At 41.8% G+C, this 16,560-nt stretch overlaps 1 protein-coding gene across 3 annotated transcripts in view; it reads right to left on the bottom strand.

The window, feature by feature from the left end:
* Nucleotides 1-16,560, bottom strand: part of PHACTR1 (phosphatase and actin regulator 1) — a 153,595-nt gene that overhangs the window by 124,976 nt on the left and 12,059 nt on the right. For all 3 annotated transcript variants that reach the window (XM_082047135.1, XM_082047136.1, XM_082047134.1), the window contains exon 2: nucleotides 4,935-5,099. In XM_082047135.1, coding sequence (XP_081903261.1) covers nucleotides 4,935-5,073 — 139 coding nt within the window. In that variant the 5' untranslated portion in view covers nucleotides 5,074-5,099. The remainder of the gene's footprint in view (nucleotides 1-4,934; nucleotides 5,100-16,560) is intronic.

Genomic DNA, 16,560 nt, shown 5'->3' with positions numbered 1-16,560 from the left:
CCATTCCTACACCTTGAGATGGGTTCCCAAACACCAGCATCTACAATTTTACACTAAGCAAATGAAACTTTAAATGAGACAGGACTTCCCTCTTATTGGGAGGGCACCCCAAGGACGAGGCCAGGAAGTCACTGTCGCATCTTTTTTTTGGCCACGGAACAGTTAGCTCAACCACGTGTTTTGGGGAAGGGAGCTGTGGCACCGGAGGGCTGATCTGCCCTCACTGCCCTGTGGAAGAAGATGTAAGTATTTCTTAGGACAACGATCTGCAACATGAATGAAGGGAGGTTTCAAAGCACCCAGGAGACGAGACTTCCTTTTCTCTCTTCAGTATTACTGATTGTCTCAGACAACTATCCTCTTGGCAATAGATCTGTGGAGCTTTCTTCTGACACTGGCCTCTCTCTGCTTATTGTACAGGGTGCCTATGTACCTAACCCAAACATTCCTGAATCCCTTGCCTCTCCTACTTAGAGCTGAGCTTTCTCCACACCCTTTAATTTTTCACTGTCTTCTGCTTTCCTCTTCTCATTCCGACCAGTTTTCTCCAGTTAAACGTTACATGCTTCTTCCTCCCCTCTCCCTGAGCACTGCAACTGAGGAAGCAAGGATGGGGCAAGATGGACACACCAATTCTTAAGAATGAAGGTCACCAGAAATGTGAAGTAGCAAAACAGGACATTTAACCCTATTCAGATTCCTGCAAGCAAGTGAAATAACTTTTTTCTTTTTCCTGAAAGGTTGCAAGCAGTTGGCTCTCGATGAATACAGTGATAAAAAGCTTCAATAATATTTCAAGTAAGCCCAGAACCTATCTTCCCTCAGGCTTCTTTATTTCAGAAGCACTTCCTTCTCCAAAACATCGCCAGGAAATGACATTTCACTGGCACGTGTACGGCACTGCAATGAAACAACAGCGCACCCAGGAACTGCTTTCCAATTCACATCAAGGCGAGCAGAACAAGATCAAGGTATTAAAAAACAATGACAAAGGTCTGGCTGAGGAAACAGCTCTTGCTATCTGCTCTGCTGATTCTCAGAGAGCCCAGTGTAGCTTTAAAAGCCTTGTGCAGCCTGCTGGAGCCATCCCAGCTGCATCCAGCCAAGGAAATGTGCTTGGGCAAAGAAAATTCACTGTTTCTTCCCGGCTTCTTCAGCCATAAGGGACACTGCTGCTTAGCAGTTAGAAGAAACCATCCCATCACCTGATATAGCCTTGCCATTTATAAATTTGCCTGTGCTCCCAAATCTACAGTTGTCAGCTTTATCATACTGTTCATTGCCGTGGGGGGTCCTCAGCCCTCCATGGTAATAAAGGTTTCCGTGCTTCCTGTGCAAGATGAAATTGTAGTTGAGTTAAAAATAAAATTACACCACGGTTTTGACTGTAGTATGAATAACATTGTGGCTGAGTTTAATTTATTTGCCTAACTCCCTGTATATGTAACTTCACTGCCAGGAGCATTTATATTGTACTCTGGGAGTTTCAGCGTCCATCAACAAACTCTCATTAGGACCTTCTGTCATAAAATGATTTGCAGTTCTGACACTGAAAATCGCTCTGTGCTGGAGGGAGCTTCGCTTCTGTCCAGGAGCAGGATTACAGTGAGAATTAACTTGTTTCTGGCCCCGCTGCGGTACACTGGCATCCCTTACACAGTGTAATCTCCCTTCCCGTTCGCTCTGCGATTGAGTCTGGCCACAGATGGACCCCATCTGTCACTCACGGTGCATGTCCCAAACAACCTCCTTAATACTGCACCTTCCAGTAGAAGACATTGGCTCAAACCAAACCCCAGATGTGGGCTCATCAGGCGCTTACCATCTGCAACAACAGATCACCCCATAGCATGGTCTTTTCTACCTCTTCTGGCCACTCTACAACATACCTAATGGTGATGCTCATGGACAGACCAACTGCAAGGCAAAGGCATTAGGTGTCTGCATCAAAAGCCATGACTTTCACCTTCATGACTTTCACCTTCGTGACTTTAAACCTTTCTGCATAGTCACTACAGGGATATCAAAACCAACACATGGTGGTAACCTTTAAACATATAAAGTATACGAAGTATGCACCTTTTTAACCTCCTACTTGTCAGTGACAATACAATAATGAAGACAGAGGATGGGGGACTTGTTATGCTCAAGTATCATGATATGAGTATTGATGAGCTGAAAGGAACTGTGTGTAACAAGCACGCCATTAAGATCCTCCATCAATCAAATTATGAATTTTCTACCTAAAAAGGTTTTTTGCCTACTGAACACCGAACTAAAGCATCCACCTCTGAATAAATAGTCAGAGCTTTTAGTCTGAAGAAGACATGGATACAAAATGTTAGCCATTGGAAATCTCAGGAAAAAGGTGACCTTTCAACCTTAAATACCAGCCTGATTCTCTCTTTCTTCCAGTTCTTTCCCAGAAAAAACTCCCATTAATTTCAAAGGAAGTTTCAAAAGATAAGGTTATGTGTTTTGACCCTTACTACTTTTGACATTTAAAATAATTGAATCTATTGTTGCAGCAAATAAGAGTCTAATAAAATACTTGTATTAGTATTTATTTTTTGATAATTACTGATGTTCTGTGCAGGTGGGACGCTTGGTTGCATGCCTGTAGGACACTAATGGGAAATATTTTTTTTCCAAGCATCACATTCATCAGCGCACTGGAAGAAAAGAAGCCTGTATTAGAAGGTTTCATGCTGACTCTCATTATGTCATCTCATAAGCTTGTCCTTTGATTTATTGTAAAAATTAAACATATTTTCTCAGTGAGATCAGAGGTATTAGATGAAAGGTCATAGAAATGTTGGCAGAAAAATGCTAGTTTTGTGGTGCAAAATCTTTGGTATTAAACATAGTAAGTTCAAACAACGCTGCTGAATTGCCAGGTGGGTCTGGTAGGATCCTGGTGGATTCCTGTTCCCCAGGGTTGGGGCTGATGGAAACCGTGGTGTCTATCTGGTACTATCCAGAAGTAAATCTCTCCCGGTGTCTCCTGCAGGGTGCTCAAAAAATTGGGCATCCCTGTCAATTTTGCTGCAGTTAGTAGCAGGGGAACTGACAGGAACACCAATTTTGCAGAGCAGCTGCAGGATGCTGTTAGCTTACTAGAAATGAAAAAAAAATAAAATAAAAAGAGGTTTGGATTCAGCTGAGATCAAACCCAGTACTGCAATTGACAAATATTCTCTGCAGCCTGGAAACCCAGCTTTGAAATGAGTTCTTCACACTCCGAAGTCCCTCTTTACCAGGGGAGGAGATCTGGTAGCATGCCTGGTAAAGCTTCCTCTGAGAAAGGGAAATACATGTTTTTCCTCTGGTTTTAATCACTCTGTACTTTGCAAATGTTTTGGTAAATGAGGCAAATGTATGTAACACTTCTTGTAATGCCTAGAGCAGACTACGCAGGCATATTTGAGACAGCTTCAAACTCATCAGTCTAACCACGGCAGCATGCAGCTCAGCCCAAGCTCCTGAAGCTCGACAAACCATACAAATAAATACTAGGCAAGCTTTTGCAACTCAAGGTAAGTCCTGAACTGCCATGGTTATCCTCCTAGTTGTAACCAACTAAGCCAGCATGCTAGAATGAGATTCAAAGTAGTTGTCACCACAGCATCCACATACCCCTAAGAGCTATGTGGTTTTCATGGAATTCCTGCTACTCTGCACTATGGTTGTGACTGATACAGAACATGAAAGACAAGACTTTCGTTTTGCATAAACATGTCATTTTTGGTGACAATAGCTTCTCAGCTGTCAAGCCAAAAAAATTATCACTACTCAAGAGTAATACAGCCATGTATTCCAGTTCATTAGTCTTTGCCTGATGAATCAGAGAGCAGCTAAAACAGCACACAGTAAAGAACACCTTTGGGTATGAACCTTGAAAACTCCTATTCTGCATTTAACTTCATGCAAGAATTCGCACTTAGCTAAGTGAGACTTCTCGTGCAATTATGGGCCATTTTCAGGAGTACGGTGTTTGTGGTGCCAGAAGGGGCAGACAAGTCCTGCCTGAAAGCTTCCACTGTAAAACAAACAGGTCAGAGAGCAACAGGGCTGTAACTCAAGCCTCTTCTGGCACTTACAGGAGCAAGTTCCTCACTGCTTTCTTGCTAGTTCTAGTGAGAACAATAAGAAATCAGAAGAAAATTCATGTTTTCTCACAGAAAATCCAGGCTCAAGACTTACAAAATCACATGTAGCAATTATTAGGAAGAACTAAGCAAAGAAACCTTCTCAAGAGACCACAAAACTTGAAAACAAACACATCAGGTAAAAACTTCCACCATGTGCAGCAGTGCCGCAATCTGGGATGCTTGCTCGGACCAATTTGCAACATAAACCCACGTTTTTGCAGTTTTCCATATTTCTTTAATTAAAAATAGTATTAAACCAGAAGTGTTAGGAAGTGATAGCAGAAAGAGGAGTGTAGCAGGAAGACAGATTTGTTTTTCTCGGAAAACAAGTGACACATATTTCCTGCAAATAAGTTATAGTTACACAAGTTACTCAACATCGACTCCTTTGTCATTATTTTTCTTGCTTCTCTATTAGCACTTACAGGAGTTTTAATGTGGATAAATCCTCCACTAGCATTGTATTTCATACTGCCATTTCCTTTACTTGTAATCTGCTAAATCAATGTAAGAAGATTTCTTCTGGGTTATGCTCAAGTAGCAGAACCTGAATATACAGCTTTGGTGTGCTGCTGATTTAATTGTAGTGCCCCCAACATGTTGGTTGGCGTTTTTTGAAAGAAAAAACTGATAACAAAGATCTCTTAGAAAATCTGTCGAATCTCTCCCAGCCATGCTTCAACAGCCTTAAAATATATATACAAATGGGGCTGCATTCCAAGCTTTTAGTCTTTTTGAGCAAACAGTACCAGATTAACAAGCCAACCCGACCGCAACTATTACCTGCAGAAGTGTGCTTAAATTTTTCACTCTTCTTCTTCCTCCATTTCCACGGCTTAAAAAGCCTTCCGAGAGTGGCAAATTTGCTTCGTCTCCTGATCGGCGGCGTGTGAGTCCCAGGTACTAGAGAATCTGAACGCATCGCAGCCAGTCTTTCCACTTCCTCAGCTTTAGTTTCAGAAAGAAAAAAAAAAAAGAGGGTCGGGAAGTGAAATAAATATTTTAATAAATTATCAGAGAACCACACAGATGGTCAAGTTTTTCTATGGTTACAGAGAACAGTAAAAAAGGGCAAAAATTGTATTTTTTATTATTTTCTCTCTCTTCAGTAGAATTAATGATCTGCTGCGAAGATCAGTATTAACAATCAGCTTCAACAGGAATGTGGATTATGAAAATAACAAAGTTATAATCTTTAACAAATCGTTCTGCATCGCTCTAGACAGCTGACAGTCCACCTGCCAGCCTTTCCTGGGGAAGCATGACAGACTGGGGAAGAGAAAGCTCTCCCAAAATGACACAATACTGCTTAAAAGAAATATTGCGAGTCTTCTTTTTTTTGCAATGGGAAGGATTAATGAACTAATAGTTATCAGGATAAATAATGACCCTCTGTTACCATTACCATGTCCATTAAAACTGTCTGGGTTACAAAAGGGGCTGCATTAGGAATTTCCTAGTGACAGAAAGGGTGCTAAAAATTCAGAAGGTTCCTTCCAGTCCCATTTTTCTGCCCACTCATTTGCCTCCTATTCTTATACTTGTCTTTTAACACAGGGACTTGGAGAATTTTAAGAATCCACACGCGGGGCTGAATTCGCTAAGGAGGGTTTACAGGTTTGCACTGAACTTCTGTTGTTAAAAAATTCATCTTTCTGCAACCCTTACACTGTAATACATCATGATAGTCTCAATACTTTAAAAAATCCCAGAAGAATTGAAATTACCCTTGCTCTCTGATGAAAGCAAGAGAAGTCTGGGGGTCGTCACTTGGTGCAGTTACGTTGCATGGCCCCCAGCCTCACATTTGCAGGGAAAATCTATGCTGATAGTTATGAGAAATAACATCCCTGTGATTAGAGGCACAGAGAGAAAGATAAGCCAGGACCAGAAAGGAAAACACTGTCTGGAGGAAGGTACCAGGAGCCCAGGAGAAAGGGTCTCTCCATGCCACAGCTACCAGGGCTGCAATAACCTCTCCCAGCCCTGGGCTGGAGCAGGTACTCTCTGTCCCCAAAAAAAACCATCTGTGCAATTCAGTCACTATATAGGAGGTGTTTTTTTGGTGTTGGTTTTGTTTTGTTTTTTGTTGTTGTTGTTATTTGTTTGGTTTTGTTTTGGTTTGGTTTTTGGGGTTTTTTTAAGGGATATAATTTCCCAGGCTTGTTTTGTAATGTGACACTGCCAGGAAAACTGATTTGAGTGGTTTGCGCGTACACGCAGTCTGGATTCATAAAGACAGGACACAGACCATCACCTCTCCTGCTCTGAAGACAGCAGCCCAGTGCTTCTACTTCACCTCGAGTATGCTAAGTATTAACCTCAGCCATGAGCACAGGCCTGGGAACCTCAACAAAAACAGCGCTCTGAAGTGATGAGCACTCCACTCTGACAGAATCACCAGAGATTTTGCTTGGCAGATTCTTCTGTGTCTCAAAGGAAGTTTTTCCAAGGCTTAAAATGTGCCCAATTTAGGTGGCTTTTCAAGGGAACAGCCGGAGATGCATCTCTAACACAAAGGAAGTTCCATTATCAGAACTGCAAACTGACATACTATATGAGCCACTCCAGTTTTTACAAGAAGGCTGGTTATTTTGGTGTTGCTGTTTTGCTTGTTTTCAACATTGGCGACACAATTCTTTTTTCCTCTAAAATATCACTGCCAGATACAGCTGCCTGTAACTTTATGGAGGGAAAAAACCAAACAACAAACTAGGCAGCAAGATAGAGCGAGCCCAACTGTTTCACTATAAATGGTTAAAAACAAATATTCTTTGGGGCAATGGAGAGAAAGACAGACTTTTCTGAGAACAAACTCTTTCCATTTAAAGCAGAGGAAAAAAAGGTAGTCTGGGCAAAGCATTTCCTTGTGTTCTGGCTCTTTGTGACCGGCTGCCTAGAGAAATATCTTCTCATAGAGAGAACCCACTACAAGGCTCTGTCCTGTACAGGGGATGGGACATGCTGCATCAAGGCTGGCTATGCTGAACAAACCATAAGGGTAGAAAGAAGAGGAAGTGAGATATTTCCTTACACTTTCTGATTTGACTGGAACCTGCTGGGCTTTGAAGACCAGCCCAGGGTACAGACCACTTCACTCTATATGCAGATCCAGATGTATTTAGCCCCGCCTCCATTTTTGAGATGCCTCTGGTTAAATAATGTAAGATCACACAGTGTTCCACTACTGCAGCTTTTTAGAGATGCTGCTGAAAGTAACAGGCTGGTATTGTCTTTACTGCGTTACTTGGGGGATACAGAGTGTAGAAGTGGCCCATTGAGCAAACTGGGAATGACACACTAGCGCTGCTGAATTCGGCTTACTGTTGCATAAACCAACAGCTGGAATGTAATGGAATTCCTCTCGTTGCTCAGCCTCTCTCCTTTCCCCCATCCTGAGCCATCATTTCTGCTACCCAGGTGCCTCAGTTACTAAATCTCAGAGTTGCTGAGGCCATTCCCTGGAGAACTGACACCTCTTAAAAATCCTCTCCCTTTTTAAGGCACATCCCCTCCATCCCACACCAGCTGTGTTCTCACTGCCTCTGGGAAGCATTTCCCATTCAGAGTATGGATTCACAGTCAGGCAAAACTCACACTGCAGTCAAAAGGAATTTACCCAAAGGATGGGTTCATTAAAAGCCAAACACAGTGTCAAAACCATTTCCATATTTTGATGTCTCTCCCCCGAATTTCAGTATCACCTCTCACATAGATCTGTGCCCCGGGAGTCCCACTGTGCTCTCCATCAGCCATGAACGTAGTGGCCCTTCTCCTTCATCCCCTCCAAACACACACAGCTCCAAGCTAATCCAAGTAACAGCTCTTTTTTCCCCTCTCCCTCCTATTTCTCAGGAGGACTACCTCATCTTTTTCATGAAAAATACTCTCAAGAGCACTGCTAATTCAAAGCATAATAATCCCTGGCTAGGAATGAATCGCATTAGCCTAAACCCATGACAGTTTTAATACAGCAAGAATAAAAGCAGACCACGGTGCAAGAAGTAAATGCCAGATTTCTATGTTTGTCTTTGCTACTGCATCTTTTGCTCAAGTTGGCCGGGTTTCTCTGCCTTTTTGGCTCCTAATGACTATCGACTGGCTGTGGGCTGCGACACCCACTGCTGACAGCAGGCACCGTAGGCTGGTTTCACACCCTTGCTGTTCCCAAAAAAAGGTGGTACTTGCACAAATGAAAACCAGTCCAGGCCTTGCACATTTATTTTGGGTTTTTTTGCCTTCAAAGAGGAAAGCAGTCCCAGCAGTCCAAACTTCATCAGTCTGCTGAACTGGGAGAATGAGCTGCCACATGCATTAGTGCCTGTAGTCACAGTGCTGAGGTCTCATCTTGAGGCCAGTGCCACAAATGTGATGTTTACGGGTCACGGTTGCCGCTGATACCCGCTGCTTTTGGGAACTTGTTCTGATTTATTTTTTTTCAGGGTCTGAAAGATCTTGCTCAGACAGAGAGGAACATTGGGAGCTGCACTTATGGCAAGAGGGCAACCCACTCCTCTCCCACTTTCCTCAGTCCGAGCTGTCATCCTGCAATAGCAATGGCGAAACTAAACCCGAGAGCTTTCACAGCTTTTCACAGGCTGGCTGGCTGTAAGACAGCTCTCCAGATTTTATTGTAGTCCTTAAGACATTTGAAGTTCATATAGACTGAAGGGCTTAAGCAAAACTTGTGGTTTTAATGACTAAAAGCACCACAAATCAAAATATTTTGCATCTAAGTGATGTAAAAGAAATTTTACAAATGTGATTGAAATATACTACAAAGACTTAAAACACTAGAAGGTCTGAAACCTAATTTCTTATTTTGCACCTTCCCCCTACCTTTTAAAAAAAAACAAAAAAAACAAAAAAATTTTGAACCTAACCCTGGGCTTGAGCTTTAGTTTTGTTAAAGTCATGTTGAGGTTTGTGGGCTGTAAGGCACTACATAGACATCAGACATGGACAAATCCAGTAAGCTGAGGAAGAGCAGTTCAAAAAGCAGTTCTTCCTAACAGTCAATTTACCAGTCAAAAAACAACAACTACTACAACAAAAAAGAAGCTGGGCCATCTCAGACCTGTTTTGTATGTCCTTACGAGTTTCCCACATCTTTTAGTAGGGTGTTGACTTCCAGGAAGTCCAGTAACAGAGAACATAAGGGCCACCTATTTTTGGATTTGAGAATTGTAGCAGGCAGATCAAAGTCAGATCCCTGGAAAATGACAACCAGTTCTGTCATTCCCATGTCTGTCTGGGAATCAGGGCACCTGTTAATATTGCTGATATATAATATACCCAACTTCCATTTTAGAGAAAAAAAACATTCTTACTGTATTTGGGTACCAAGATCGATTTCGTAGCTGAAGGCTGAAGCCCACCCATCCCATCCATGATAGTCAGTATTACCTTCCTCACTGGTAACCACATCAAGTTGTCTCTCAGACCATTTCTTAACACTCCTTGTTCATAATCAGACACATTATTATTTTAATGGGCAGGTTTACTTCACAAAGTTAGATTTTAAGCCTTCCTAGGAAACACCAATGGCTACATTGTGCTTTCTGTTGTATTTGGGCAAACCTGTATTAACAGGCTGAAAATGATCTTGGCCCTAAAGATGCAATTGTCTAAATGTGCAATTTTATTTAACGACAATAACTTTGCATACGTAAAAAGAATTAACAGCATAATATTCCTTATTCCCAATCCACAACCTACTCTGCAGATTTGTTTCCATCAAACTCCTTTTGCAAGGTTTCTTTCAAACTCTGCAGCGTGAATATCCTTCACTTCAGACTGCACAGACTTTATTCTGGCAGTTTTGTCCATTCCAAGATGTAGACGCATCATGTGTCTTTTTGAAATGAGAAAAAAACAGAACAACTACTCTTAATTGCTAAGCACTCATGTCTTCTCTCTACCTGAATGGGAACATTTTCAATTAAAAAAGCACCTTGTTTTTCTTTCAGGAAAATGGTTCATTTTCTGCTCTTCCATTATAATGTGTTGTGTTACTCTCCTTTAATTTCCCTTTGCACCTGGAATTAATTTTCATCAGCCCTCCCTTTACTATCCAAATTGCCCATTTAAACTTTTCCTCATTTCTCAAAGGTCTGTTTTCCAATGGAAGAAAAGACATGGCACGCAGCAGTCTAAACACAGTCTTGCCAAATGGGGATGATGACCTCTTGGGTTGACAATAGCTCCCACCGGATGTAAACATTTGCAACAGCACTGACCGGGTTGGTGTTGTGGCTTTATGAGCCACGAAGAGGCTGTCAGTAGCTTTCCTTCACATGCCAAGCAGCACGCACATCTTCCAAACCCCTGCCCACTATTTCCCACTCCCCAGCAGCGTAGCACTTCGCATTGTATCCGTAAACTGAACCTCTCGCCCTTTACACGTGCCACTTTCAGCACCGTTATCAGACTGTGGTGTGGCTTTGCTCTCCGCTGCGATTTCTCAGTGCATTTATTTCTCTTGGCAGACCAGAAGTGCAAAGAATAGCTTGGGAAGTCCAGTCCCTTTAGGACCCTGTTTTCAACATCTCCGCATTTTGACGTAAAACGTTAATTATTCATGCTGATTGCAATCTGAAAGCCAGTTTTTTTAACCTCTGCAAACTATACCGCACTATGTGCATCACTCTCAACATGTCTTTATTGACATGAAATCTCCCAAAACACCAAGTATTTTCTGTATTTTAACATAGTCCACAAGATTCTTACTTATAACCAAAGCACTTTATCAGGTTATGCTATTAATAGCTACATAATCTCTCCCTAGAAATCCTGCAATTATAGAAAATAAAGATTGTTAGATTTCTTTGATATCAGCTCCTTTGCCTATCCCTTACTGCTCTTACCGCTCACTGCGTTTTCTGTCACTTATGTGTTTATTACATACAGATTTGGGACTAAATCCAATAAATATCACTGCAGCTCCTCACTTTTAGAGCAGAATCCACCACAAACGCTATGTGGAGACTCAGCAGCTCCAAAAAAATGACTGAGAGCAGCCACTGCAAGTGGAGCACAACCAAAAGCCAACCAAGAGAGAAACAGGGCCACCAGAGACAAATCAGAGATCCTACCTTTCCTGGGGCTACATGAAGGCAATTCCAAATGTATCAGGAATTGGTCTGGTAAGAAACTTCAGTTTGAAAGGAATTTTTATCATTCCTAAACAACAAGCAGGGAGGAGATGCACAGCAGAGGAAGTAGGATGAGATGCGAGGACTTTTCTGCTAGAGCAGCTAAAGTATTTACTTAGGAAACAGAAGAATTGCAGGGTCATTTTCATCCTCCTCTTGAGAAACTTCAAGCCCACACCTGCCATTTTCCTTGGGAACATTATGGCATTTCACACTACGGTGGGAGAGCACTCCCCATCTCTCCTACTAGAACTGCTATTTAGAAAGAAAAATTCAAGACCTAGTGGGTCTTAAAGAAAGCATGACTGGAAGCATGGCTCCTGATACTTAGGTTAGTACAAAGACCCTTTTCTAAGACTTTGGGCTTCACCCTGTATTAAATAACCCAAACCTCCTTCTGCTTTACTCCTGGATTGAAAGAAATGGCTAGTCACAGCTGTGATTTGTTGAGAGCCTGATCCCCTCCAGTTCTGCATGATGGAGACCAAAGGGGAGTGAAGATACTGCCTCTCACTGTCCCTTTCTTTCACTTGTGGTAGAGGATATTCTACCCGGGGCACAAGGGAGGAGGGACATGAGGTGCTGGCTGCTAGGTACTCTCCCCAGAAAGTAGGAGAGGATGAACGGGTAGATGGATTCCCATTACCGGAGCTGCCTGGGTACCCAGCAAAAAGGAGATGTGATTCATCCTATGAAAGACTGCCATAAAAAAAACCTCGTGTTCTGGGGTAAACAGCAGCTACAAGCAGAATTCCCCATCTAGAGCATAGTGTCCAAGGCATCCTCCTCATACTGTCATCACACCGCTGCACTAAAAACTCAACTACTGAACAAACCTGTCCCTTTCTAAGTAACCATGGCAGAAACAGGCTCTTGGAAATCCCGAGCCCATTAGGCATGACCTGGAGCAGAGCAGCCTTTAAGCGCAAACACACTGGGAGCTGGATGAACCCACATTCAACCCATTCAGCTTCTGAGAGTGAAAAGAAACTGTCAATAAGTTGGAACTGACCTGCCTACTCACAACCAGCTGTGTCCCCTAGCACACAGCATTAGAAAAATGCAACTCTTTAAACCTCATTAAAAGGTATTTTGCAGAGTCTACAAGAAAGGATAAAAATCTCACAATACCAAAAAATTCAGAGGAGAAACCTGAGCACTACAAAAAAGACACTGAGGTGCTGGAGAGAATTCAGAGAAGGGCAACGAAGCTGGTGAGGACTCTGGAGCACAAGCCTGATGAGGAGAGCTGAGGGAACTGGGGCTGTTCAGCCTGGAGAAAAGGAGGCTGAGGGGAGACCTGATCACTGTCTACAGCTACCTGAAAGGAGGTTGTAGCATGGAGGGGGTTGGTCTCTTCTTCCAAGTAGCAAGGGGAGGACAAGAGGAAATGGCCTCAAGTTGCACCAGGGGAGGTTCAGATTGGATATTAGGAAACATTTCTTCCTGGAAAGAGTTGTCAGGCTTTGGAACAGGCTGCCCAGGGAAGTGGTGGAGTCACCATCCCTGGAGGTGTTTAAAGGATGCATAGACAAGGTTCTTAGGGACATGGTTTAGTGACAGTGTTGCATTAATGGTTGGACTTGACGAGCTTGAGGGTCTTTTCTAACTGAAATGATTCTATGATTCTCTAATAGTTATACCCATAGGACTATTTGCAATTCAAGGCTCTAACGCTACATTTAACAAGCAAAATGCTACCAGGAAAAACAGCTGCAGTGGTGTTTGTGACCATTGCCTTACAAGTGGGCACCAACCACTGGCAACACCAGTAACTCCTCCAATATACATGGATGGGACTGAGCACCATGACTCAGAGGTCCTGGTGGTATCGGTGCAGGCACTTGATGTTAAGCATTCCAAACTGTCTTTGAATCATAGAATCATTTTGATTTTAAAACATCTTTAAGATGATTGAGTCCAACCATTAAACTAACAATGTCACTAAAACATGTCCTAAGAACCTCATCTACGTGTCTTTTAAACACCTCCAGGGACAGTGACTCAACCACTTCCCTGGGCAGCAAATCACTCCCAAACTCATCAAGTTAAGTCTCATCTATCACAGCTCAAGTTCTTTCTGAAAGCCAAAGCTATGGATGACAGATAAGCTGACATCTTCCAGGAGAGTCTTTCATCCATTCAACAAGAAAAAACAGAACTGAAGCCCATGTACCTTCAACTCCTAAATTTAACCCAACGAAGAAATTACATTTTTTCCTAAGTTTTTTTTTTTTCACTGAATGACTGGCTACGAATTGAAAGTGTCTTCTTGAAGAAGCTGTGAAAGATTACATTTGCGTGGTTGGATTTATCTCTTATACCAGCCTGAATTTCAAATTCTACTCAGCTGCAAAATATAAAAGTAATCCAAGAAAAGTATCCGGTCCATGGAAGCCCACGGGCTTCTTGCTCACATTTTGTGAGGCCTCTGCTACCGGGTGATGATTTTGCCAATCGCCATGTGGACAGGGGCAGACACAGTTGCTCACGAAGAACACTTTGCTCTACTGCCCCCTTACTGGCAATCAGGGAAGCTCTTGGGGATTAAAGGGTCGAGCCTTTCCAAAAACAGACCGCTAGTGCTAAAGGCTGGATATTTATTTTGAGAAAGCCTGTAGAAAGTATTTTAAATGCTTCTGACTTCTGAGGGGACTTCTGATGGACTGAGCAATTTCTGATCTTTTTCTTTTGAAGTTCTCGTAAGTGGGAATATCCAATATTTTTTACTCTATTTTACTGAAAACGTGCACTTTAGAAGGCATGTCTTTAGCTTATTCAGAAACCTGAAAGTGGCACGTCCTATTATTAAAAATAATCCCATTCAGGAAACAGCATTACAAACAATAAACTTTCTAAACACAATGGTACCATCTCACCATTATCATCATAAAGATAAAAAGTTAAGTTTTTAATTACTTTAATGACCAGGATAAAAGGAACAAAGTACCTCATTTAAGAGCTAGAAAGTTCAAACCATTCCCTTGCAAACTCTATATTGCTTCTCTTGGTAAAAAAGAAACTTCTATTTCTGTTCTTTAAAGAAATTGATAGGAAGTTGGCCAAGAGGAAAAGAGTAATTATACCAAATGGCACATATATGAGCATAGATATGAGTTAAAAAAAATAATCAGTAACAGACTAGCAAAAAAAAAAAGTTTCACTGGACTCTGAAAAGAAACAGCCTGTATCCATGTTCAGGAATTTAAAATATGGACTAAATAGTTCTACTTTGAGTACCTAAGTGCAGCCACATATAGTCTTCACTCATTGTCATTATGATGAGAATTCTTTTGTTGACACAAATGATGGTTAGTTTAGACCCTTGGCTGTGGTGAAATTTCTGTGTAGGCCTTTATGGTAGAGGCTCGAGTTTCAGAGCTGAATATTCGGAGGGGAGAAAAATGCCCATGGCTGCTTTACAATCATGAATAAAGCATGGCAGGTTGATGGGCAAAACACACTGAGTATTTCTGTGTGCTTTTCATAGCTATGATTTCACTTTTTTCACCTTCCTTTTTTAGCTTTCTAGGGTATCTTATGGATGCTGAGCTCTGCAGGCTATTGCTCTTGTTCAGTAGATTTAGAGGAAAGCCTTTGGTTTTAAAAACTGCTGCCTTTAAAAAAGAGATGGAGCCCATCAAGTAATCAAATTGCTACATCTACCAAAGAAATGTTACAGTCAAAGGAAGGATCTGGGCATGTAGCTTCAGGTTCATGAATAATTCCAAGTCCAGCAACCAGAAATACCTCAGAAAATGAGAAAGAGTTTAGATCAGAGCTAAGGGGGGAAAAAAAACCCTACAGGGAGCCAAGAAAACATGATCATTGAAAAAGCTACTGAAATAGTTTCAGCAGCTTTATACATGGTAATAATGTTAGCAGAGAGAAACGAATGAAATCCTGACCATACCAAAGTGAACAGCAAAGGTTGCAAGGGTTAGGATTGCCTCACTCAAGCCATGTAGTGACTGGAGGACCATCTTGGGAATTAGGGATGTATTTTGTCCTTGGGGCTACCAAAACTTTGCAAATGAGGGTAAAATATGGCTCTCTGCTCTTTGCTTCTAACTAATGAGATGAGCAGGAGGAGTGAGGGGAGATGAACTGCATTACGTGTGGTCCTTCTCACATGGGGTTCAGACATGCTGGTTGCACACTAAAACATGCCTTCTTACTGATGGCAGAGGACTTTATCAGCCAAAGCTGTAGAAGGGACCTTTCCACCATGCTAAAATTCACCTACGGAGAAAGAAATTGGCAGAGAAGATATTACAGCACATGGTCTCAATGTCTGCTTTCCTCTGTACTGACAGGAATGACCCCCAAGAGAGGAACCAGTGGTGCGTTGTGAGCTGCAAACACGAGCAGAACACCCCAGCAGCACCATGGGGTCTGCCTATATGGAGCCACTTGACCATGACATCGGCAGTAAAGTCCATTTCACAACATTGTGAAGGTAACTGTGATATGCATCTGCATGAGAATTTCATTTCAATACAGAAGGGGGATAAAACCCAACCAAAATCAGACATCTCTTACAATTCAAATAAAATTACCTTTCTTTTTTTTCCCTTTTTTTTTTTTTTTTTAATCTTTTAACCCATTCACTGCTGGCACTGGAGAATGCAACAAACTGATGAAATTTGACTTCTCTAAACGCTGAAAGTTTCCTCTCAAAGTTATCATGATTCTTCTACCAAGCAGAAAAACCAAACCAAAAGCCACAACAACTACAACATAAGACTTTCTGAGCATTTTTTACAATATAAATTGCCTCTATCCATACAACCTATGGGGAAGAGTGTTCTCAATTTTAAGTACTGATCACTTTTGGGCAAAATATCTCCTACAAGATATATTTCCTACGAGTGTTACAGATCCCCTTCTGCCAAGCCAAAGGTCAAACTTGCACATATGCTCTTCCAATCGAACTGGAGCCTTTGCCACTCAAACCTTATTTTCAAAAGTCTCTTTACTTAAATCGTATTTGGTCTGAATTCGCAAGTCAGACACTGGCCTAAGCCACATCATCTGTCTGAGTACCTCAAGCTTTACAAGGTTTGTGATGGTGCTCAGAATGACAAATCTCCCAAGCATTTTGCTACAAAGGGAGAAAACAAGAAATGAAACAGATGTGCTTACAGGTACTTACACACAAACATATAAAAATGAGCCTGCTATACAATGTATACAATAATAATGATGCAAAATTATGAAACAAATGAATCCATAGCAGGTAAAGAACAACACCT

Source organism: Streptopelia decaocto, assembly GCF_964273445.1.
Source record: "Streptopelia decaocto genome assembly, chromosome: 2".
In the NCBI taxonomy this organism is placed as follows: Eukaryota; Metazoa; Chordata; class Aves; order Columbiformes; family Columbidae; genus Streptopelia; species Streptopelia decaocto.
Note: the sequence above shows the minus strand (reverse complement) of the source record. Positions and strands in the feature narration are given on the sequence as shown.